A 27,019-nucleotide genomic window follows, 5' to 3' on the forward strand; every position below is an offset into this window, starting at 1 on the left:
TGTTCCTGAAATGTTGAGTGTTTGTCTTCGGGCTCCTGTACCTCCTTTTTGATGGTAGCAGTGAGAAGAGGGCATGTTCTGGGTGACAGGGGTTCTTAATGTTGAATACCACCATTTGATGGTGTCCTCAATGCTGGGAAGGCTAGTGCCCATGATGGAGCTGGCTGAGTTTAAAACTTTCTGCAGTTTTTTCCGATCCAGTGCAATAGCCCCTCCACACCAGAGATTGATATAACCAGTTAATGCTCTCCATGATACATTTGTAGAATTTTGTGCGAATGTCTTTAGTGACGAACCAGTTTTCCTCCAACTCCGAGTGAAGTATAGCTGGTGGCATGCCTTCTTTGTTATTGCACCAACATGTTAGGTCCGAAGTAGATCACTGGACATGCTGACACCCAGGAAAGTGAAACTGATCACCTTCCTGAAATCCACAATCAATTCATTGCCTTTACTGATGTTGAGTGCAATGTTGTTGCTACACCACTCTTCAATCAGCTGATCTATCTCACTTCTCGTCACCATCTCAAATTCTGCCACAATAGTTGTGTCATCGGCAAATTTATAGATGGCATTTGCACTGTGCTTAGCCACACTGTTGTAGGTGTAAAGGGAATAGAGACGTGAGCTAAGCACACATCCTTGAGATTGCACCGGTGTTGACTGTTAGCAAGGAGGAGATGTTGGTTGCTATTCACATAGACTATGGTCTCCCAGTGAGGAAGTCAGGATCAAGATGCAGTGGGAGGTACCTTGCTTAGGCAGATTTTCTGAGCTCCTTAATGTATAACCCAAAGATGAATGCTGTACACTATTATAATAACTTTTCCAGTGACCCACAGGATGTAAAAGGGATTGTGGGAACGGGGTCCCAGTGAGATGCTGGTCGTGTGGGAACAGGGTCCCAGTGAGACGCTGAGAGTGAGGGAACTGGGACCCGGTGAGACGCTGGGAGCGTGGGAACAGGGTCCCAGTGAGACGCTGAGAGTGAGGGAACTGGGACCCGGTGAGACGAAAGGGGGCATTCCAAACGTCAACCAATGAGCTAGAAGCCGAACGTTAAGGATTTATGAATCGTGGGATAGTGAGTTATCAAAGTTGCACCATATTGTACTTTTCTCTTCTAAAAAATGAAAATGCAATCTAACTTTGACAGAAGAAATATTACATTAGTTGCAGCAAGTGGAATGTGTGCCCAGAACTTGAAAATACTCAATAATAAAAGATATTCTTAAGAGTTGATTTAGCATCTTCTGTGTGGTTCCATTCTGTAGTTAATGTGATACTTAACATTATTGTTATAATAATATTGATGCATTAGCACATATGAACCTGGAACATACACTTTATCTTGATATCCTTGGGTTGGATTTAAATACAGCATTCTCACTGATGCAATCCAGTCTCCACACTAAGTTTCTATTATTTTTATTGGAATGGAAACTATTGCTACTACTTTGCCAGATTTTCTCCTGGGACTGAACTGTGCTGTGCAATTTTCTGAACAAACTAAACTCTCTCAGTAATTTTTGAGGAGAATATTTGAAATCTGAATATGATTATTCTCATTGTTGATGGTTGAAAACAATAAATTGAAATTAATTCACTTTAGCTCCTATCATCTTGTGTGAAGTTGTCTGCACTCTGACCTTGATACTTAAAAAAAAAGTTTGTTTATTTTGGAATGGGCGTTGAGAATATTATATGGGTTCTGTCTTTAAAAGCAATACTTTGCTGAAATATTTAATATTTTCCTTGTCTGTCTATTAAAATGGATAAAAATAGAGCAAACGTTATTTTGATTAGAAGAGCATTAATATGAACTACTTCCTTAGCATTACAAAAAGTCCAAGCCCTAAGTCTTAGGCTGTTACTTAACAATCAATGTATAACCGTATACTACTTCTTGCAAATTCTGACTTTCTCTTCCAGTTAGTAATTCCATGGTTGCTGTTACTTTAAGCAAAATAAAGTGTAGATGACATGGTGAAAATACAGCTATGGGCTTAATCAACAGAAACCCCAGAGAATACTTAAAAAAAACAATGTTGAATATCAATTTTCTGTTTTTGTAGTGTATTAGATGGCCAGCAAAGTTATTAACAGTTAGTCATATGTTCAGATTCATTTGTGTATCACATGGACATCAAAACATAAAGTGAAATTTGCCTTTTGCATTCACAGCTAATGCAACTCAAGGATGTGCTGAGGACAGTCCACAAGTGTCGTTATGTATTCCCGTGCCAACAGAGCATACCTACGATATTCGGCAGTACAGCACAACAACATCACGGCAATGGCAACAAAATGAGCTCCTTTTCCTCTCTCCCATCTTCCCTCTCTCATAGACAGTCGTCTCGGACAGACAGCCTCCAGTAGACTTACAAGCATCGGGCCCCTGACATCCCCAGTGGACTTGTAGACACACAGACCCAGGATTTCAGCCATTGGCCCTCAACTTCCAGACTCACCGGCTATGGTCTTTGACCTTCGATATTGACCCAAGCTTCATCAATGATGGCACCCCAAACACCAAGTCTCAAATTTCTTACTCTCCGATGAATGGACCGTAAATTCCAGGCCATGAACTCTGGACTCCCCAAATGGGTGGGTGGGGGGTCACATGCCCTCATGGCCCCTGCCTGCATGGACGTTCGATTCCGGGACCTGCTGACCTGCATGGACTATTTTCTGTTCCACACCTGCATTGCCATTCAATTCACTGTTTGAACTTCCCATAATTTTACCTGTCCCTAAATCTCACTCTCTGGGATTTATGCCTGCTCTCTTCCCATAGATTCCACATACAAGAAACCAAAGCAACATGAGCTTCACTGCAGAGTGGGCAATGGCAAGCAATGAAAGGCACTGTTCGTTCACAGGCTGCAATAAATTTTCATCCAGCATCTTATTTTAATGAGTTTAGGATAATGTTTATGTTGACAAATGGAAATATTCAATATTATGTCCACAGCTGAAATCGTGTTACAATAGCAATCACTGTTTAACTAAAGTGCTTCCCTCCACAGTCCAATTTTCAGATCCGCCAGCAGAAAATACTGAGAGCCCTTTCTGCTGTCAGTTACAGAAGATGCCAATTCAACAGCCTTTTCTCTGTGGCCAAAGTACAATAGACTGAACCTTCGTTATATAATCTCCAGGAGAAAAGCATGGAGCAGTATGGCCTTTTTGACTTCATAAATGTCTCTCACCCTGTCAGTTCAATGGCTATGTGATCAATCCATTTCCAGTCTGGATGTCTTATACTGTTTGGGATACTGGGGAATCTACTGCAGTTGTACAAGGCCTTGGTGAGACCACACCTAGAGTATTGTGTGCAGTTTTGGTCCCCTAATCTGAGGAAAGACATTCTTGCCATAGAGGGAGTACAAAGAAGGTTCACCAGATTGATTCCTGGGATGGCAGGACTTTCATATGAAGAAAGACTGGATCGACTAGGCTTATACTCACTGGAATTTAGAAGATTGGGGGCGGATTTTATTGAAATGTATAAAATTCTAAAGGGATTGGACAGGCTAGATACAGGAAGATTGTTTCCGATGTTGGGGAAGTCCAGAACGAGGGGTCACAGTTTACAGATAAAGGGGAAGCCTTTTAGGACCGAGATGAGGAAAAGCTTCTTCACACAGAGAGTGGTGAATCTGTGGAATTCTCTGCCACAGGAAACAGTTGAGGCCGGTTCATTGGCTATATTTAAGAGGAAGTTAGATACGGCCCTTGTGGCTAAAGGGATCAGGGGGTATGGAGAGAAAGCAGGTACAGGGTTCTGAGTTGGATGATCAGCCATGATCATACTGAATGGCGGTGCAGGCTCGAAGGGCTGAATGACCTACTCCTGCACCTATTTGCTATGTTTCTATGTCATTCTACATCTACTGCTTGATGGCGTGCAAGCCATGGTCTTGATCATTGGTTCAGAACAAACCCAGTCCTGGTGCATACTGGTATGGAAGCCTTGTCATTGCTTCAAAGCTTTTCCCAAAGTTCAAACACAATAAACCTATTTAAAAAAAAAACCCACGCAACAACCATCAAACACCCAATGTGCGCAAAAGAGCAAATTGAGCACACAATAAAAAGTAAACAGATAACAAAAAACACTAACTACAGAGTCCCCATAAAGTGAGTCCTTGAAGTGATCAGAGTCATTTCAGTGCTGAGGCAAGTGAAGCTGATCCGGGAGCACGGTGGCTGCAGGCCACAGCCATGGAACCAGTCAGGGCTGAGGCAAGTGAAGCTGATCCGGGAGCACGGTGGCTGCAGGCCACAGCCATGGAACCAGTCAGGGCTGAGGGAAGTGAAGCTGATCCGGGAGCACGGTGGCTGCAGGCCACAGCCATGGAACCAGTCAGCGCTGAGGGAAGTGAAGCTGATCCGGGAGCACGGTGGCTGCAGGCCACAGCCATGGAACCAGTCAGGGCTGAGGGAAGTGAAGCTGATCCGGGAGCACGGTGGCTGCAGGCCACAGCCATGGAACCAGTCAGGGCTGAGGGAAGTGAAGCTGATCCGGGAGCACGGTGGCTGCAGGCCACAGCCATGGAACCAGTCAGGGCTGAGGCAAGTGAAGCTGATCCGGGAGCACGGTGGCTGCAGGCCACAGCCACGGAACCAGTCAGGGCTGAGGGAAGTGAAGCTGATCCGGGAGCACGGTGGCTGCAGGCCACAGCCATGGAACCAGTCAGCGCTGAGGGCAGTGAAGCTGATCCGGGAGCACGGTGGCTGCAGGCCACAGCCATGGAACCAGTCAGGGCTGAGGCGAGTGAAGCTGATCCGGGAGCACGGTGGCTGCAGGCCACAGCCATGGAACCAGTCAGGGCTGAGGGAAGTGAAGTTGATCCGGGAGCACGGTGGCTGCAGGCCACAGCAATGGAACCAGTCAGGGCTGAGGGAAGTGAAGCTGATCCGGGAGCACGGTGGCTGCAGGCCACAGCCATGGAACCAGTCAGGGCTGAGGGAAGTGAAGCTGATCCGGGAGCATGGTGGCTGCAGGCCACAGACATGGAACCAGTCAGGGCTGAGGCGAGTGAAGCTGATCCGGGAGCACGGTGGCTGCAGGCCACAGCCATGGAACCAGTCAGGGCTGAGGGAAGTGAAGTTGATCCGGGAGCACGGTGGCTGCAGGCCACAGCCATGGAACCAGTCAGGGCTGAGGGAAGTGAAGCTGATCCGGGAGCACGGTAGCTGCAGGCCACAGCCATGGAACCAGTCAGGGCTGAGGGAAGTGAAGCTGATCCGGGAGCACGGTAGCTGCAGGCCACAGCCATGGAACCAGTCAGGGCTGAGGAAGTGAAGCTGATCCGGGAGCACGGTGGCTGCAGGCCACAGCCATGGAACCAGTCAGCGCTGAGGGAAGTGAAGCTGATCCGGGAGCACGGTGGCTGCAGGCCACAGCCACGGAACCAGTCAGGGCTGAGGGAAGTGAAGCTGATCCGGGAGCACGGTGGCTGCAGGCCACAGCCATGGAACCAGTCAGGGTTGAGGAAGTGAAGCTGATCCGGGAGCACGGTGGCTGCAGGCCACAGCCATGGAACCAGTCAGGGCTGAGGGAAGTGAAGCTGGTCCGGGAGCACGGTGGCTGCAGGACAACAACTATTCCCGAACTTGGTAGTGTGGGACCTAAGACTCCTGCACTTCCCACCTGGTGGTAATAGCGAGAAGAGAGGGCAGGCAACACTGAACACCTGCTTGGTTTCTGCCATCATCCTTGATGATTTTAATCTTGCTTGACACCGAAATATGCGTGGACTAATGGAGCTGACCATGGGTTCATCTTCTGCTATCAGGCCTCGAAGCAGCATCTTTCCCCAATGATGGCTGCCCTGGCATACCTGCACTGTCCAGAGACTAGTCTGGTGAATTTTCCAGGAGATCGCAAAGCACTCGATCATTTCATTGGAGCCTCCTGAAAGGGAAATTGCAAGCTGCAGACTGTAGACTGCAGTGATTTGTGTTTAGAAGAAGAAATATAGTTACTAGAGTATTTTTGTGAGTATTCTGCAAAATGTCACCATTGGTTGCTGGTGCCATCTTGTTTTTCCATCTTTCCAATCTTCCTCTCTATCAGAATGAGGTTTATTATCACCAACTTATTTGATGTGAAGTTTATTGATTTGCAGCAGCAGTTCATGCAAAGACATAAAAATCTCTATGAATTACAAGCAAAATAAAGAAAGGTATAATGATATAGTGTTCATGGGTTCAGAAATCTGATGGCAGAGGGGTAGAAGCAGTTGCTAAAATGTTGAGTGCGTCTTGAGGCTCCTGTAGCTCCGTCACGATGGTCGTAACCAAGAAAAGAGCATGTCTTGGATGGTGCGAGATGTGTGCCACTTTCTTGAGCACCGCCTCTTGAAGATGTCCTCAGTGGTGGGGAGGGTTGTGTTGCTGTTACACCACTCAACCAGTGGAACTACCACACTCCTGTACACCATCTCCCCTCTATAATACTGAACCTCACTTCCAACGCTGATCCACATAGCATATGAAGAACCTGTTCAACCTTCTTGAGTTTTGCTCCTGAGCCAAGGTTGTACCATCCTTGTCTTCAAGTTGAAGTATGCAGATGACACTTGCAAACATTCACACATTCGGAAGCTGAGCTCCTGCTCACCAATTGACTGAAGCTTATCAATGCATTGGGATTTCTGAACATCTGCAATGGTTCTCTACCCATCTCTCCTTGCACAACATCATGCCCAGACACTCGGATCCTTCAAATTCTTTGACAGGATAGTCAAATGAATCTCAGTGACCTCTCCCAAGCAAACACCTCAAGCATTGACATTGGCCTTAAATTTTACATATGCCTGATATCACACTGCTGAAATAGACACTGTGCCAACAGCTCTGACCCTGTGAGAGATTATTCAGAAAAGAAAGATGATTCATGGTCAGTCCTGGTGTATGGCCATTCAAAATGGAGAAGAAGCATCTGGAATATGATGAGAACTTTGAACCACTCTGGAGACAAATGCAGAAGTGCAGTGAAAGTGATGGAAAATGCTCATCACTTCTCAAAAAAAAACACCCAGCACCAGCTTTGTCAGGTACCTCCCATTGTCCTCAAAAGCTGCCTTATAATACACATCAGTAGTATGGCAGTACGGTTTGTCATCCTTGACACTGAAAGATTTCTGAAACAGGGTAGGATTTACTTAGTTCAGTTGAGCTGTTTTATGGCTCAGTGTTGACACTCTTGTCTTTGAGCTATAAGTTTGATTTAATTTCAGTGGCTTTTGCACATAACCTCAGTTGAGTGCATTGCAGGGAAAAGTGTTGAATTGTCTGGTGAGATTTCAGATTCCGAAATCACTTTGACCCGGATGCAGTAGAATTTACAGCAGAAGGTGATCCATGTGACCAAAGAAACATTTGTCTCTTTACAAGTACCAAATGCAAATTACCTTTTCATTTTTTGTTTGAAAGGGCTTGCAGTGAGATTGTAAAAAAAAGGCTAATAAAATGCCAACTTTTCATTTTCTTCTTGAGGATATTAACTACATAGGATTACTCATACCATGCTATAAACAAATACATTACAATTTAATCTTCCCCCATTATAAAGATATTTTCCAACATGTGGCAGAAGTCTGAAGGTTAACTGTGCTTAGTTACTCAAATATGGCCAGTAAGGGAAATATTATTAAGTTTCATCAGTTTGGTTTTCCAACAGGACCTTTCTCTTTCAGTTCTTTCCTACCACTTCCCTCAACTTGCCTCATCCATCCCTTTTCTGTCTAGCCAGCATTTTTATGCAGCTCTGCCATGTGAAGTCAGACTCCAGTTTTTAATTAACTGACATTCCCATAGTTTGATTATGGCTAACTCAGCAATGGCTTCTGCTGAGTTCAAAGGAATACTTAACTCAGCAGTGTTAAGCATGACCTGTAAGGTCAGAATGACTTCCATTGATAGTTCAGGTGCCCTTTACATTACAGACAATAAGACACACATTGTAAAAGCGGCTTTGGCAAATTCAGCTTGTTTTCCTTGGGTTTTACAGCCAATATTTTACTTCAAGTGTAATCACTATTGCAATAGAGTCATGGAGTTATACAGCATGGAAGCAAGCACTTCAGTCCAGCTGGAAGGTCAGAAGTTGAGGAGAAATCCGACAGAGGTTCATAACATAATGAGAGGCATAACTAGTTTAGATATTTATCCCGGGGTGGAATGTAAAATATAGCAGTACAAATCAGGAGCTGAAAGGGGGAAAGTTGAAAGGAAATGTGCAGATTAAGATTTTTTGCACAGTGGGTGGTATCTCGAACCAGCTGCTGGGGATGGTAGTGAAAGCAAATAAAATAGTGGCATTTAAGAGGCATTTAGACAAGCACTTGAACATGTAGAAAATGGTGGGATATGGATTATGAACAAGGAGACAGGTTTAATTTAATATGGTATACTGGTTGGGGCTGAATGGTCCATTTCCTGTGCTATGTTCTATGCCCTCATAAATTACAAGGGGGCTAAATTTGTTCTTGTATTTACCCCATTACCTGTACAAAGCAGCCTCTTATCTCTTCAGTTCTCCATCTCCAATATGATGCCTCTTCCCTCCCCAACCTTCTGATTAATTCAGTCACCGCAGTTAATGCCTTCCCACAGCCCAAATGCAGAAGTAAACATCTTCCATTTCCTCTGTTCATTCTGTTTTCAATCTCTATACTATATTCACGGCAATTGATACTATATTCTCTACATAGGGGTTTTGAGTTCTGACTGGATTTACACCTTGAAAACAGTTGTGATCGCAAAGTGTGTTGATCAAATACTCATCACTCTCAGTAGTGTCTTGTACTGTTCCATTGGCTCTCTCGAAAGCTTTAGTAGCAACACCTCACCAATTGATTAGACACTTGCTGTCCCATAATAAATGGTTATTTTTTTCAGTCAGTGGCAATTGTTTTTTTTAACATCTCATCCATACTGCCTTTTGCCTTTTACCCCATTCTATGCCACTTTTTGTTGAGATTGAAAGCCACGGCAACATCCTCTTTCTCGCAAATTTCTACAGATGTACGAGGAGAGTATTCTAACTGGCTGCATCCCCATCTGGTATTGGGGTGGGGGGGGGGGGCGCTGCTGCAGAGAGTAGTAAGCTTGCTCAACTCCATCTGGGCACTAGCCTCCGTAGTATCCAGGACATCTTCAAGGAGCGTTGCCTCAAAAAGCTGGCATCCATCATTAAAGACAAGTAATGCCATGTTCTTATTGCTACCAGCAGGGAGGAGATACAGAAACCTGAAGAAACACTCAATGATTCAAGAACAGCTTCGACCTTTGCCATCGGATTTCTGAATGGGCATTGAACCCATGAACACCAAGTCGCTACTTTTAATTTCTATTTTTGCACCATTTATTCCACAAAGACAATAAATTTCACAAAACATGCCTGTGATATTAAACCTGATTCTGACTTTGATTCTTACTCAATGTCAGCAAGGCCAAGGAGATAATTATTGACTTCAGGAGGAGGAAACGAGATCCTTGAGTCAGTCCTCATCGGAGGATCAGAGGTGGACTGAGTCAATAACTTTAAATTCCTTCACGTGATCATGTATCATTTAAATCCTACAAAAAGTAGCGGATACTGCCCAGTCCGCCACTGGTAAAGCCCTCCCCACTATTGAACATATCTACATGAAGTGTTTTTACAGGAAAGCAGTGTCCATTATCAGGAACCCCCACCATCCAGGTCATGCTCTCTTCTCACTGCTGCCATCAGGACCAAAATACAGGAGTTACAGGACTCATACCACCAGGCTCAGGAACAGATATTACCCCTCAACTATCAGGCTCTTGAACTAAAGGGGGTAACTTCACTCAACTTCAAATGCCCATCATTGAAATGTTCCCACAACCTGTGGACTCATTTTCAAGGACTCTTAATTTCATGTTCTCGTTTATGGATTATTTATTTATTATTGTTATTGCTTTATAACCATATAACCATATAACAATCACAGCACGGAAACAGGCCATCTTGGCCCTCCTAGTCTGTGCCGAACCCTTAATCTCACCTAGTCCCACCTACCCGCACTCAGCCCATAACCCTCCACTCCTTTCCTGTCCATATACCTATCCAATTTTACCTTAAATGACACAACTGAACTGGCCTCTACTACTTCTACAGGAAGCTCATTCCACACAGCTATCACTCTTTGAGTAAAGAAATACCCCCTCGTGTTTCCCTTAAACTTCTGCCCCCTAACTCTCAAATCATGTCCTCTAGTTTGAATCTCCCCTACTCTCAATGGAAACAGCCTGTTCACGTCAACTCTATCTATCCCTCTCAAAATTTTAAATACCTCGATCAAATCCCCCCTCAACCTTCTACGCTCCAATGAATAGAGACCTAACTTGTTCAACCTTTCTCTGTAACTTAATTGCTGAAACCCAGGTAACATCCTAGTAAATCGTCTCTGCACTCTCTCTAATTTATTGATATCTTTCCTATAATTCGGTGACCAGAACTGCACACAATATTCCAAATTTGGCCTTACCAATGCCTTGTACAACTTTAGCATTACATCCCAACTTCTGTACTCAATGCTTTGATTTATAAAGGCCAGCGTTCCAAAAGCCCTCTTCACCACCCTATCTACATGAGACTCCACTTTCAGGGAACTATGCACTGTTATTCCTAGATCTCTCTGTTCCACTGCATTCCTCAATGCCCTACCATTTACTCTGTATGTTCTATTTGGATTATTCCTGCTAAAATGTCGAACCTCACACTTCTCAGCATTAAACTCCATCTGCCAATGTTCAGCCCATTCTTCTAACCGGCATAAATCTCCCTGCAAGCTTTGAAAATCCACCTCATTATCCACAACATCTCCTACCTTAGTATCATCGGCATACTTACTAATCCAATTTACCACCCCATCATCCAGATCATTTATGTATATTACAAACAACATTGGGCCCAAAACAGATCCCTGAGGCACCCCGCTAGTCACCGGCCTCCATCCCGATAAACAATTATCCACAACTACTCTCTGGCATCTCCCATCTAGCCACTGTTGAATCCATTTTATTACTCCAGCATTAATACCTAACGACTGAACCTTCTTAACTAACCTTCCATGTGGAACTTTGTCAAAGGCTTTGCTGAAGTCCATATAGATTACATCCACTGCCTTACCCTCGTCAACATTCCTCGTAACTTCTTCAAAAAATTCAATGAGGTTTGTCAAACATGACCTTCCACGCACAAATCCATGCTGGCTACTTCTAATCAGATCCTGTCTATCCAGATAATTATAAATACTATCTCTAAGAATACTTTCCATTAATTTACCCACCACTGATGTCAAACTGACAGGTCTATAATTGCTAAGCTTCCTTCTAAAACCCTTTTTAAACAATGGAACCACATGAGCAATACGCCAATCCTCCGGCACAATCCCCGTTTCTAATGACATCTTAAAGATCTCCGTCAGAGTTCCTGCTATTTCTACACAAACTTCCCTCAAGGTCCTGGGGAATATCCTGTCAGGACCCGGAGATTTATCCACTTTTAAATTACTTAAAAGTGCCAGTACTTCCACCTCTTTAATTGTCATATGTTCCATAACTTCCTTACTTGTTTCCCACACCTTAGACAATTCAATATCCTTCTCCTTAGTGAATACCGAAGAGAAGAAATCATTCAAAATCTCTCCCATCTCCTTCGGTTCCACACATAGCTGACCACTCTGATTCTCTAAGGGGCCAATTTTATCCCTCACTATCCTCTTGCTTTTAATATAACTGTAGAAACCTTTCGGATTTACTTTCACCTTATTTGCCAAACCAACCTCGTGTCTTCTTTTAGCTTTTCTAATCTCTTTCTTAAGATTCCTTTTACATTCTTTATATTCCTCGAGCAGTTCCTTTACTCCATGCTGCCTATATCTATTGTAGACATCCCTCTTTTTCTGAACCAAATTTCTAATATCCCTTGAAAACCATGGTGCTCTCAAACCTTTAACCTTTCCTTTCAACCTAACAGGAACATAAAGATTCTGTACCCTCATAATTTCACCCTTAAATGACCTCCATTTCTCTATTACATCCTTCCCATAAAACAACTTGACCCAATCCACTCTCTCTAAATCCCTTCGCATCCCCTCAAAGTTAGCCAATCAAAAATCTCAACTTTAGGTCCAGTCCTGTCCTTCTCCATAATTATATTGAAGCTAATGCTATTGTGATCACTGGACCCGAAGTGCTCCCCAACACATACATCTGTCAGCTGACCTATCGCATTCCCTAACAGGAGATCCAACACTGCCCCATCTCTAGTCGGTACTTCTATGTATTGTTGCAAAAAACTATCCTGCACACATTTCACAAACTCTAAGCCATCCAGCCCTTTTACAGAATGAGCTTCCCAGTCTACGTGTGGAAAATTAAAATCTCCCACAATCACCACCTTGTGTTTACTACAAATATCTGCTATCTCCTTACACATTTGCTCTTCCAACTCACGCACCCCATTAGGTGGCCTATAATACACTCCTATCATTGTTACTGCACCTTTCCCATTCTTCAATTCCACCCAAATGGCCTCCCTAGAGGAGCTCTCTAATCTATCCTTCCAAAGCACCGCCATAAGATTTTCTCGGACAAGCAATGCAACACCTCCTCCTCTGGCCCCTCCTACTCTATCACACCTGAAGCAACTAAATCCAGGAATATTTAGTTGCCAATCACACCCTTCCTGCAACCATGTTTCACTAATAGCTACAACATCATAATTCCAGGTATCAATCCACGCTTTAAGCTCATCCACCTTTCTTACAATGCTCCTAGCATTAAAAGTGATACATTTAAGATACTCTCCATCTCCTCCTCTCTTTCCATCCCTAACAATGCATTCAAATTTATTATCCTTTTCTTTCTTCTCCCCTACATCTTTGGGCTGAGCGCATCCCTTCTCCATCACCTGCCTTTCCTCCCTCACACACTGTCTATTTACTTGCTCCACTGGTGAACTAACCTCCTCTCCCATAGTCTCCCGCCCCCCCATCTTACTAGTTTAAAGTCCGCCCTGTAGCCCTAGCAAACCTCCCCGCTAGGATATTGGTCCCCCCACGATTCAAGTGTAACCCGTCCTTCTTGAACAGGTCACTCCTGCCCCAGAAGAGGTCCCAATGATCCAGAAACTTGAATCCCTGCCCCCTGCTCCAATCCCACAGCCACGCATTCATCCTCCACCTAATTCTATTTCTACTCTCACTGTCGCGTGGCACAGGCAGTAATCCCGAGATTACTATCTTTGCGGTCCTTCTTCTTAACTGCCTTCCTATACTCTCGTTTCAGGACCTCTTCCCCTTTCCTTCCTATGTCATTGGTACCTACATGTACCACGACCTCTGGCTCTTCACCCTCCCACTTCAGGATATCTTGGACGCGATCAGAAACGTCCCGAACCCTGGCACCAGGGAGGCAAATTACCATCCGGGTCTCCCGGTCACCTCCACAGAAACGCCTGTCTGAGCCCCTGACTATTGAGTCCCCTATTACTATGGACCTCTTTCTTCTAACCCTACCCTTCTGAGCTACAGGGCCGTCCTCTGTGCCGGAGGCTTGGCCACTGTCACTCCCACCAGGTAGGCTGTCCCCCCCAACAGTACTCAAACATGAGTACTTATTGTCAAGGGGTACAGCCACTGGGGTACTCTCTAGTACCTGCCTCTTCCCCTTCCTGACTGTAACCCACCTATCTGCCTCCCGTAGTCCCGGAGTGACCACCTGCCTGTAACTCCTCTCTATCACCTCCTCACTCTCCCTGACCAGGCGAAGGTCATCGAGCTGCAGCTCCAGTTCCCTAACTCGGTCCCTCAGGAGCTGCAGTTCGGCGCACCTGGCGCAGATGTGGACGTCCGGGAGGCTCGGACGTCTTTTTGTATTACACAGTTTGCTGTCTTTTGCACACTGGTTGAATGCCCCATTGGTGTGGTCTTTCAGTGATTCTTTGGTTATCATTCTATGTCGGAATAATTGAGTATGCCTGCAAGAAAATGAATCTCAGGGTTATATATGGTGACATGAATGGAGTTTGATAGTAAATTTACTTTAAACTTTTGAACTTTAATGAAGACTTCATCTTCCCTGACTTGTGTCCATTTAAAAAGTTATCATCATCTCATTTTTTCCCTTTCTCATTAATATTTGTAATATCTATTTTTAATTTCCATTTCTGATGGAAGTTCAACCTGTCACGTTAACTCTTTTCCTCTTCCCACTCAATGTGAAGAGCAAGTATTTGAAAGCCTCTGTGGAGGAAATAAAAGAAGAGAAAGACTTGTTCACTTATTAGGCTAACTCGTACTAAAACAGATTACAAAAATGGAGCTAGATAAAATCAGTTGTTTTAAATTGCTTTCACTTGGTTTGTCTTTGCCTCAGAGAAACTAATGCTGATTGTTTTCCTGAAATCACAAGTTCACTTTGTCTCTGAAATATTAATATATTTGAATGATTAATGCAGTCATTAGCTAGTTATGTGGAAAAATATTATCTGAATTACCTGCCATGGTTGAGTACTCAGCATAGAGTCAAATATTTATTTGGTTTGGATTTCTCTCCGGAGAATTAAGTTTTCACAAACTGGGTCGATATTCCCAAACAGAATTAAGGGAATGCCGTCCTTTAAGTGTAATGGTCAGCTGAGGTCCATCAGCACCCCCCTACCCATAAAAGATCCTGCAATACTATTTTGAACAAAACCAGGTGAGTTCGACAACATTTGTTGGTATTATTGTCATATGTACGGAGATGCAGCGAACAGCTTGTCTTGCCTACAGTTAATATGGGTCAAAATATTAAACTGCATTGAGCCAAAATAAGGTAAAACAATAGCAATGCGGAATAAAGTGTAAAAGCTACTGAAAACATTGCAGGGCAGGTAAACAATAAAGTGCAAGATCAGTCTACACAAGGTAGACTGTGAGGCCAAGAGTCCATTCTATCATACTAGCAGTCCATTCAAGTGTCTGAGAACAGTGGGATAGAAGCTGTCCTTGAGCCTGGTGCGAGATGCTTTCAGGATTTCACTTCTGAGGAGACAGAGTGTCTGGGTGAGTGAGGTCTTTGATTATGCTCTCTGCTTTACTGAGACAGTAAGAAGAATAGACAGAGTTGATAGATGGGAGATTGGTCCCTGTAATGTGCTGAGCTGTGCCTACAGCTCTCTGCAGTTTGTTGCGGTCCCATGCAGAGCAATTGCCTTTCCAAGCCTTTACACATCTAGACAGAAACGCATCATGGTGCATTGCTACAAAATTGGTAGGTGTTGATGGAGACAGATCAGTTTTTTTTTGGCCTTCTGAGGAAGTAGAGGCAATGGTAAGCTTTCTTGGTGGCTGCATCTATTTAGTTGGACCAGGACAGGCTACAATATGCTCAAATCTAGGAACTTGAAACTTCAAACCCTCTCAACTTCAACAGCATTGAGAATAGGCCCACTACGGTGGCATCATCTGCAGACCTGTAGGTGTACTCAGGTCAGAATCTGTCCACACAGTTGTGAATGAACAGGGAGTAGAGGAGGGGGCTGAGGATGCAACCTTGTGGAGCGCCAGTGTGTAGAATAATGGTTGCAGAGACATGGCCGCCTTTCCTTAATGATTTGCGGTCTTTTGGTCAGAAAGTCAGATATCCAATTGCAGAGGGAGGATTAACTCCCATGGTATATAGTTTGGTGATGGGTCTTCCTGTAACAATAGTATTAAATGCAGAACTGTGGTCAATAAACAATAGTCTAACATAGGTGTCTTTACTATCTAGATGATTCAGAGATGAGTGCAGCACCAGGGAGATGGCGTCTGCAATAGACCTGTTTCAGTCATAGGCAGATTGCAGTGGGTACATGTTGTTTGGAAAGCTGGCATGCCTGTCTGCTATGACCTGCCTCTTGAGGCACTTAATGCTGGTAAATGTTGAAGCCACTGGCCAATAGTCATTATGGTATGTTAACTTTTCTTCTTGGTAGTGGTCTTGTTATAGTAGGAGAGAAACACAGCCTGAAGTAGGAGGGAGCCACAAACTGAAGCAGGGAGAGGTTAAAAATGTCTGTAAACACTCCCACCAGCTGATCTGCAGAGCAACTAAGAACATTGCCATGGAGACCATCTGGGCTTTCCATGGGTTCACCCTCCGGAAGAGTGGTCGTGCATGCACAACAGAGGCTGTAGATTCAGGTAACTGCAGACTGTCAGGATGGGTGGTACCTTTATGTTCAAATGGTGTATTGAATGTGTTAAGCTCAACGTGGAGGGGTGAGCTGCTGTTGTCATGCTGTATGACCTCATTTTGTAACCTGTTGTAGCATGTGAGCCCAGCCACAGCTGACGAGTGAACTGAGACTTGCTCTTGGACAGGTACTGTCTCTGAGCATTGTTGATAGCTTTGCAGAGATCATATCCTGATTTCATATAATGGTCAGAGTCACCTGATTTGAATGCCACTGACCTAGGTTACAGAGGAGATCTCTTCGTTCATTCATGTGTCGTTACTGATTAACTGAACTCTGAAAAATTCCAATTGTTTCTCAATCACACATTATTTACACGTGTACAAGGAGAACACATGGCCCCTGTCACTAAACTGTAAGTTTGGACAGCGAAATGCCATTTTTATTCAGAATAGTCTAGCAGTTATGGATATTGACCATTTGATAAACTGTTTTATGTTCAAATTTTTTTATTTGCATGATCAGTCTCCATCCACAAGGCAGGTGTTAAAAGTCAACAGAAACTACAAGCTAACAACTTACCATCCTTTGAAGTTAGTAAGGTAATGTCTCCTAGTTGATGTGTGCCTTGCACCCTTCCATTACATCCTTTACTCTTCTCTGTGCACTAAATGGTTCCAGTCCCATGCTGTGCGAAGTTCTTTCTTCAAAGACGTCCCTTGCCTGGGTTGACTGCACACTGTTTGTAAACTTCTTTGCCTGGATGTTATCTTAACCCTTGCTTTGCTGCAACTTCCACACATGGCTGTCAGTTTGGAAGCACCTAGACTGTCCTGTTTGGTATGCTAACCTCAACACACTTGTTGGTAAAGTCTGTGATGGTCGTGGCATACTCATCTGAGCAGGGAACATGGACCGTCTGCTGATTCAAAGCAGTCACGTAGAATCTCAAACAGGAGAAAATCTGCAGGTGCTGGAAATCCGAGCAACACATACAAAATGCTGGAGAAACTCAGCAGGCCAGGCGGCATCTGTGGAAAAGAACACAGCCGACGTTTCAGGCCAGCCCCCTTCAGCAGGATCTCATCTGTTTCCTCGGACCAGCACCGTAAGATTTTCTGCTCGGGATTCTCATGTTTCACCTTTTGTTTATATGCAGAGAGTTAAAACGCAGCCTGGCGGTCTTATCTACTCAATTGTGGATGTGTGATGTCTCAGTAGGCTTCCTTAAGGGTTGTATGGCAGTGGCTGAAGCTGTTTGTGCCCTGGTATTGGTAGTATTGTGTAACCCTCTTGAAATTGGCTTGGTTGAAGCCACTGGAAAAGGCTCTCTGGGTATCCCACCTTGAGGCTGTTGACCACAGAGTACAGTTTATTGAGTGCAGGCTTAGTGTCAGCCTGAGGAGGGATGCAGCCTGTTGTGAGGAGAGCTGAAGTGAATTCCCATGGCAGGTGCTATGGTGACACTCGACCATTCGATAGTCCAAGTTGAGTCAGTTTGAAATAAGCTCCCGTGGCAGGTTGTATGGTGACACTTGAGCATTAGATGTTCTAAATTGAGTGAGCTGAAGCTCACCAGAACTGTCACATCAGAACCACCACAAGGAGTTGATGAAAAGGCAGACCTTCATAGTATTGAATGGCACTATCAGGTGATGCAGGTGTAAGCCACCTTTCAATGAGACATGGCACACAACTGTCCTTCAGTTCCCTTTGCCCTTAGTTCATCAACTTTGCTCCCAATGGCCTGGGCATTATCTAATAGTATGTTGGGAATGGGGTATTGAACTCATGGTGTTTGAACCTCATTTGCACCCCAGACCTCTTGCCAAGCTTCTGAGTTAACTCCTGACTCTGAGAGTCAGACCTTTCCTTCATGGGTCATGTTGGGCCTTGAGCTTTGCATGAAGTCAGGCCTCGGGTCTTGGTCTCTGCTACCTCAGTGAGATGGTTCTTCAGCCAAGTCAGCCCCTGAAGAACATCTTTGAAATATAGTGGATAAATGCGTGAATATTATATCATTGATTTTGAAATAATGGATACACAATGCTTTTATGCTGCTTATGCTACAGTAATAACTTTATTTCAAAAATGATTTGTTGCCTGTAAAGTGTTTTGAGATGTCCTGGAAGGGATGCGAAAGGCCTTGTATGAATTCAACTCAAACAACTGCTGGAGTTGTTAACTGAAGGCAGAGTATTTAATGATCAATCTCCTTTTAGTGAGTGTATTAGCCACCTGCTTCTCTTCTTTCATCCAGTAAAACCAGAAGTGTCCATTTTCATCTTATTCATATCCTCTAACATAGTCCCATCCTATCCTATTTTGTAAATTAAGCATTATGACAGTGAAAAGATTATTGAAACTGATATCCAAGCATTTGCTACTCTATTTGAAACCAGCCGTTGAGTAGGTCAGGAGCTGTACAGTAAGTTTATTGCAGTTTCTGTAGTGCCTGTTCAGCTGGGTTGGTGCGCCCTCCAGCACTTGCTCGGTGCTGTGCTCCAGTGTTCATTTGTTGGAAGAACAAGCTGGACCGGGACAACTCAGGGACTTGGGCTGTATAATTTTTTTTCTCTTTGTCACTTTGCTTTTCTGAAATTGTACCATTTAAGAGAGTACTAGACAGGTTTATGGAGGAATTTAAGGTGGAGGGTTATGGGAGGCAAGATTTAAGGGTCGGCACAACATTGTGGGCCGAATGTTCTGTACTGTGTTGTATTGTTCTATGTTATGCTATGTACAGTGTGTGCTGTTGGTAATGTCTTTTTGCACTTTGATCTCGGAGTAATGCTGTTTCATCTGGCTATATTCGTGTATGATAGTTAAACTTGAAACTTGATTTGTTTGTAAATAAAAATGCACATTTGCTTTAGTCTCATGTCAGTGATGTTTTTTCAACCTTTTAGTGCATAAAAAGAGTGTGATAGGCACCACATGCATTAGGGAAACATTTGAAGGTTACCTGTTCATTGTGGAATTAAATAGCACAGAGGGTGCCATTGGAATTTGTTTGCGTAAGGTGACTAGAAAGAGTTACCCAGTTAGTTCTACTCTTTTGGCCTTTTCAAATAAGTTTGAAACATTTTTTCCTTTCAATGTGTTTAGTTCCTATTAAACCACTTTAATCACCCTTTGTGGGGTATACCACCTCACAACATATTGCGTAAGGATAGGGAGAGAAATTTGTCATCTCCTCATAAAATCTGTTGTTATTTATCTTAAAATACTTGTTCCTGTCTCTCATGCCAGTGTCAATACTCGTTCCTAATATACTTTTACAAAGCCTAAATCATCTTGAACTCCACAATAACATTCTACCCTTAACTTTTTCTCTTCACAGCAGAGAGTAGTCCTAGTAGGTTCTGCCTCTCCATGTAAATGTTCATCTCTCTCCATCTGAGTATAAATGTAAGGAAGTCATGTTACAGACAAATATAATTTTGTCTAGGTCACACTTGGAGTATTGTGTACTGTTCTGGTTGAAAGGTTATGAAGGATGTGAATAACTTGGAAACGATACGGAAGATGTTTACCAGGATGCTGTCTGAGAGGGTATGAGCTATCAGGAGAGGTGGGATAAACTTGGGTTGTTTTCTCTGGAGCTTTGGAGGCCAAGGTTGAGGGTGGAGGTTTACCTCAGAGTAGTTTATAGAATTGAGATACTTAGAATAGATGCCAGACTTTATTTTTCCCTCATGGTAGACTCGTAAAATTCTAGGTGACATGCATTTAGAGTGAGTGGGAGCAAGTTTAAGGGGGATGCACAGGCAGGTCTTTTACACATAGTTTGATAGGTGCCAGGGGCAGCTGTAAAAGCAGAAACAATAGAGGTACCTAAGGCGACTTTAGTTATACACATGAATTAGCAGGGAATGATGGGATATGGATCATGTGCAGTCAGAAGTTAATTTGTCATTAAGGATGGTGATAATGGAGTAAACCTTGGAAACCCATGAAACTGGTTTTGTTTTCAAATGGTGTATTAGTGGTGGATGTTTGGAGGAAAATAATGGGGGGGGGGATTCATTAAGGTTGGCATAGCCAGGGAGTGTAGTGGGGACAAGCTCTGACTATCTGCTAAATGCTCCCAATGGCGTGTCTCTCAAATAGCCTCTGACAACCAAGTCTCACTCCTGGCCTTCACGTGTGTCTTAGTTACTTAGCCCGATGGAACCATTTCTACCGACATAAGAAGGGGCACAGGTGGGTACTGATGCCTTAAAACCAGTCACTCTGGGCAGATGGGGCTTGTCAGCTGTGGTCAGCAGCTCATCTAGGAGAAGGAAAACTTTGATTTTTAACTTCTGCTGCCTTGCAGTTATATCCTCTCATGGGGAAGGCTTCAGGAGTAAAATCCAGAGCTGGAGTCCCTAAGCCGGTCCTATATTGAGTTCAATGACGACTGACAGCTCTTGCGATGCCACTGGTACCAAACAGTATTGGTTTCTGCAGTTCCTTTAGACTCAGCTGTGTGAAGAGGGGTAGCCTGCTACATGGGCAACAGCTTGCTCTGCATATCGTACTGCCCTGGCTTGAGTAGACATCCGCAATGCAGCATCTATGATCAACCCCAATCAATGAAAGTCCTATAAGAAGAGGAGGGGATGCGAGCAGAGGTAGTTTCTCAAGTGTGCGTGTTGTTGGTTAATATTTTTCAAAATTTTGCATAACATGCATAAATATCAATTAAGTAATTGTCAATGACCTTTGATTTAGTATCTTTTCATTTTTGCATTGAAGCAGTGATTGTGCACATCTTAGTTAATTAGTAAAATTGCATACGATATTATCTATCGTCTTTCAGCTGGATCTTGGAACCTCCTTTTAACTCTTATTTCTCTATAAGTATTTTATTTCCTATGGCTTGTATAAGGTTGCAGTCATTCTCAAAGTGGCTTAATTTCATTTTGGGAGTCATGCCCTGTATCGATGCAAATCTTTCTATAAACCTGTCTCTTTAGTGTATGCAATATTCCTGCATCATAATTGATGGAAATCATTCAGGCAGTCATTTTTGCAGTTCATGTGGCTTCCTGCTATCAGGATTAATTTTCAAACAGGGCACATTGGATGAAAGCCAAGATGGCTGCATCTGAGACTCTGAATTTCCTGCATTCGCAGCAGTGTGTTAGACTAATTTATTAGTAAGAGTCAAATTGGTATAGCTCTCTACTGTTATATCATTACTTCCTTGTGAAACTGAGCATGACCAGATAGTAAACAATATGTTTGCTAGGGGTATTCCTGCGGTCATACTTGCATTGTATTGAGCAGTATTACAGCATTTTATAGCATAGAGTGTGGGCAGATCAATGCTGTTTGTTATGCTTGACACCATCCTTTTCATATTCTTCTTCACCAATGTACTCATCTACTCCTTTCCTTTGTGTGTTAATATCTAGTTTCCTATTAAAGGCTCTTCAATCGATTAACTACTGCTGTAAGGTTGTGGGTCCATTTCCCCCTCTGGAGATTTCAGCACAAAATGCAGGTTGACAATGTTGAGAAGAATTGCAAGAAATGCAGTCTTCAACAAGGCAACTACTGTATGAGGCAGAATTGTAAACCATGTATCTAACTGCTGTGTCATGTTATACGCATGATTTTCCAGGCGCAAAGCACAACAATATTGCTGAGAGATGCACAGAAAAATTGGAGCAGGAATAAACTATTTGGCCTTTGGAGTCTGCTCAGTTAATCTTGTATCTCTGGCACTCCCTCATAATCTCTATGTTTAGAAACCTATCTACCTCCTCTATTCGGATTGTTGAGGTGATAACTCACTCAAGGAGTGATGGTGATTACTCACCCAGGGAATGGTAGTCCCTCCTCTGAATGTGAACATGCTTTCATTTATTTTTACCAGTGTCCTTGCTTCTGGCTTCCTTCTAGCTGCAGGAAACTGCAGATCATGATGATAAGGAACCAGAGCCAGCTGTTTCGGCCATGGCCCGCTTGAGGCCCGGCAACACTTCAACAGAAAATTAGCAGCCTTTCACTGGCCAAGTTGCAGCCTTTGGGAAAACTGTGCAGAAATACTTGGAGAGGCATAAGGAAGTGCAAGAATGAGATTATTAGTTAATGTTTATATAATATTTATTATAGTTGCGTGCCTTAGAAAGCTATTATTGACTTTTATTCTGTTGTTGTGGTGAAATGATCACAGTGATGATCATCAAAGGAGAACAAGTATGAGGAAGGGAGTGATATTACCATGTGCAATTTTGTTTGTAGACACTGAAGTTGTATTGGCTAGTCACTAAAGGGCTCCTCTTCCTCCTCCTCTCAGGAAGCAGAAGCCGTCTTATTCTGAGATTGTGGAGAATGTGTGCATGAAATTGGAGTCCTACTCTGCCAAGTAGTGAAAGCTACTGTAGACAGCATAACTGTTCCTTGAGCTATGTAATCTACTGTATCAGTATAACAGCATACCATTGCATCCATTGTGTTCATATTGCTTGTTCATTTAAGTCAGTTATACATCTGTCATCTAATATCCACCCATTAGTTTGGTTTGGTTACTCTATTGAGATAAGAGGTCAAATACAGAATGGGGATTTTGTTACCTCCCTAATACGGCTAACTGTTCATTAGGATGAACTCTGTATGATTGAATTCAGCTAGACGTTAAAGGAAAAATATTCCTTTATTGGTGTATGTGTGGTATGACTGGAGTACAGCCAGTGGAATCCAGCACCATTGATAAACTAATCTCCCAGATTTGCTGTCAGTGCAGCGCTTTGCCAATAGAGAATGAGCTTAAATTTGTTCTTTCTTTTGGTGGGGTGGGGGGGGGGGGGGTTCTGGCTGCCCAGATGCAAACTGTTAATGTAGTTGTTTCCTGCTTCAGCTTGGAAGTAGACAGAACCATTGATTTTTTCCTTGGCAACCCTAACCAACGGCAAAGTGGTTCTGGTCCTCCTCTTCAAGGTCACTGTAGTAGTAATGTGTTTCAGTGAGGAATCCATGGTTTAGAAGCATCGCCTGATTGCTAAATGGCGCAGTGAGTGTAGGGGAGCTGCCTCTCGGTGAATGTTTCTCTTCCTAGTACTCTATTGCTTTACTAAGTTCTGCTCTGCTTGTTTCTCTTCACTTTCATTGCCATGTTGCCCACCTGGGGTGTGGTGACCAAAATACCCTTACAAATCAGTCAGCAACTAACCTACAACCAGCTGAGGAAGCCTTTAAATAGAATTGTCATAGATCCTTACTCCTCCTTTCCATGTGTGTTCTGTGCAGCGTTTAGTTGGGTCAGTGATGTTCATTTGGTAGAACTGTTGTCAACTAAGTGTGGTTGCTATTTGACAACTCTGCATCTTGCCACCATGTGAAAGGACATGCAATGAGATAAAAATGTGAATGCAGTAAAAATATAAAAGCAAATTGGCATTCGTAATGCCCAGCAAACAGGCACAACTTTGTTTTTTTTGGGGCCAACAAGTTCTCACTCAAATTGTATCAATAGCATTCTAGTGATTGGAAGAATGGTTATTCAAGAACTTCCTGTCACCCCTCTGCTATGTGAATACTGTTAGTTCTTCACAATTATCAATTGTCCCAATTAGCATTAATTAGGTCAGGAACAAAAATGGAAGAATGCCTGAGTCTTGGCAGATGGTAATCATTGCCGAGATATAAAATATACAGTGCATATTTATTTTTGTGATAGGATGAGGTAGTTCTACTTTTAACCATCTGCTAAATGTGTAATTAACTTGGGTGTTTTAAAAAATCTCCTCCATTACAAAAGAGGCTGGATGTCGGATAAAGAGTTTCATTATATAGTTGGGCACCTTGAAGCTAACACACTGTCTAAACTGAGTAACGAAGATGTGAATCTTATGTTCCTTTTACTTATCTATAAATTCCTTGAGCCTTTCAACTTCTCTGGTATCTTTTAAGATCCCTTTGACCAAGCTTTAGTTGCCCCTTATTAGTTCAGGTTTTGGAGACGACAAGCAAGGGTGAATTGTGGTTGAAATTGCATTGCATGCTCCGTTCACTAACTTTTCACTTGCAATTGTCATTACCTGCTGCAAGTAAGGATAATGGAAATAACATTTTCATTCTTAGCATTAGGGCAGTTTCTGTTGTGCTTTGTTGATAGATCGATTAATGACTTGAACCATTACCTGCCTGAAATATTTACTGCATCATCAGAATTTCTAAGTTATTTTTGTCTGTTGGATCATGATGAATTCAGTTTGTGTTTTCACTCTAAGCAAAATTTGAAAGACCACATCTATATATGTAACGAATCTCTTGCTTGCAGATCAATGGATTGTTACAAGGTTTTTTTTAAAAGCAACCGTGTTGGATTTCACCTTAATTATAATCATTGTCAATAATTATAAATCCTGAGGTTTGGGCTTCACATTTGAGGACATCTTATTATAAATGCATAATTTACATGTTTATTTACATGTAATTCTGAGTGGAATCTGAACTGACATGGAAGTTTTAATGTTACAGCCAAAAGTGTTGGAAATTAGAAACAAGTCAAGGTTGTTTTTACAGTCTGACTCATTATCTCCTCTCACCTAAAATTTAGGGTTAAATTGCATATGTTGCAACTCCTAAAGATCTTGCTACTCAGAACTTAGGAATGCAAGCATCCACATCCCTCACAATTTGATTGATATCAACTGATTTTAGGTCTGTTTGAGCCTGTAGGAATAGCCTGCTAATGTAATTTGTCTAGAGTGTAAGCAAACACCTGCTAATTTTGTAGTGGGCTTAAACTAAGTATCCAATAGGGAATTCAGTGCATGGGTTCTTGGACCTGAAAAGAAACAGATTGATGATCTGGTTAAAGACACAGGAGAAAATCTGCAGCTGCTGGAAATCCAAAGCAATGCACACAAAATGCCGCAGGAACTCAGCAGGCCAGGCAGCAACTGTGGAAAAGAGTAAACAGTCAACATTTTGGGCTGAGACACTTCATCAGAATTTGTGTTTACTCTTTTCCAAAGATGCTGCCTGGCTTGCTGAGTTCTTCCAGCATTTTGTGGGTTTTAAGTGTGCAAGTGTGTGGTCTTTCTTTATAACCAATCTTTGCAAAATCTAGGAATTCTTGTATTTGACAATACTTAGTTTTTTCCCAGAGAGTCATATCTCCTTCTCACACAGCTGTGGAAGCAGAATTATCGGATATATTCAAAACAGATTAACAGGCATTTGAATTGTAAGGAGGTTAAGGAATTGGGAGAGAGAAAGAGGGGGGGGGGGGAGAGAGAGAGCAGGAATTGGTGCTGATGCTGTGGATTGGATCAGCTAACAATTTTATTGCTGGAGCAGGTCCAAAAGGCAGGGTGGCCTACTCCTGTTCCTTATGTTATAGGAAGGTCATTGTTGCAATAAATGACAATGATGGTGAAGTTCAGAACTGGAAAAATTATATCAGCGTTAGCAACTTCAAAAGTCACTCAGCTGGAAAACTTGTCCATTGAGCATCTTGATTCTAATGGTAACAAACTACCTTTTTGTGTGGCTTTAATATTGTTTTAAACAGAAACAATGTGGTAATTTATTATTATTAAATTTAATTATTTTCTTTGGCTGGATTACAGGTCGTACATAGAAGTTCCACCTTTAATGTGTACAGATATTGAAAACATCAATGTACAACATTCAGATAGAACAGATTTAGGATAAATATGGTCTATGACTTTCTGCAGCATTGATTTGTTTAAATAACACACTTCAAGTTGAACAGGAAATATTGTGTTAGATTTATGTATGACGCAGCAGCACTCATATGTTATTCTCTATTGTTATTCTCTAGATTCAGAATGCAAATGATGTTTTAATTGCACCACTGGAGAAGTTTCGTAAAGATCAAATAGGGGCAGCAAAAGTAAGTGATATAATTTTGTTCATTCTGCTTTACTGTATTCTTGAATGTATTTACCCACTTGTTATATATAATTTGCAAATATGGTCAAAAAAATTCCAAAGAGAGTTGAGAAGTGGATAGTGTGTTCATTCAGATGTTGAATTTTAACGTGGTTGTGCATTTGGATCCAAGAGAGATGAACAGAATGAAGCCAAGTTCCTGCTTAGTTGGCAGTTGGATTTCAGAGTCGCATGTGTTTTTGACGCAATGTTGTCTTTTCTTACACTTTGTACAGTAATTCTATATTGGCTTTGTAACATGGAGATAAGAATTGAGCATGCTATTCAAGATTCTGCTTTTATTTAACACATTTGCCCTGGAAATTAAGTTCAGAAATAAAGCACACAGTACTTACATCTTTTATAAACTTTATTATTTTTAATGACTTTAATTAAAACTGCCTATATCTATTCTAAAGTTAAAGTTCTGATGAACTAGTGAGCTTAATTTGTTTCTCAAAATAAAAATGTCACCAACTTTTATTGATGTGTACTGTATTTGCTATTTGCGTGCATTACATGTTTGCTGAAGTCTCCCTTGAAGTCCCAGCTTCGACCCTAGGTTGCTTTGTAACAATAGTTTATGGTGAAGCAGATTGTGTACATCAGTTCATTAAGTAAGTAAGAAGATATAATCGACCTCCACGCTACAGCTGGCTGGGTAATAGGAGTTTGTCTTTGTGGAATTCAGAGATCATCAGCCAGGAATCTGTGAAACTCACTTGTGGAATTGTGTAAGCGAAATATGGAGGAACAACAAGTTTTGTCTGTATTTTTAAACTCTCATTTCTTGATCTGACCGTAAGACATTGGAGCAGAATTAGGCCAGTAGGCCCATCGAGTATGTTCTGCCATTCTATCATGGCTGTTTACTATCCCTCTCAACGCCATTCTCCTGCCTTCTCCCAGTAGGCT

General features: G+C 42.5%; 1 protein-coding gene across 3 annotated transcripts in view; it reads left to right on the forward strand.

Moving 5' to 3' along the window:
- Positions 1 to 27,019, forward strand: part of arhgap42a (Rho GTPase activating protein 42a) — a 296,355-nt gene that overhangs the window by 163,576 nt on the left and 105,760 nt on the right. For all 3 annotated transcript variants that reach the window (XM_059964663.1, XM_059964665.1, XM_059964664.1), the window contains exon 4: positions 25,995 to 26,066. In XM_059964663.1, coding sequence (XP_059820646.1) covers positions 25,995 to 26,066 — 72 coding nt within the window. The remainder of the gene's footprint in view (positions 1 to 25,994; positions 26,067 to 27,019) is intronic.

This window comes from Hypanus sabinus, chromosome 3 (assembly GCF_030144855.1).
Source record: "Hypanus sabinus isolate sHypSab1 chromosome 3, sHypSab1.hap1, whole genome shotgun sequence".
Classification (NCBI taxonomy): domain Eukaryota; kingdom Metazoa; phylum Chordata; class Chondrichthyes; order Myliobatiformes; family Dasyatidae; genus Hypanus; species Hypanus sabinus.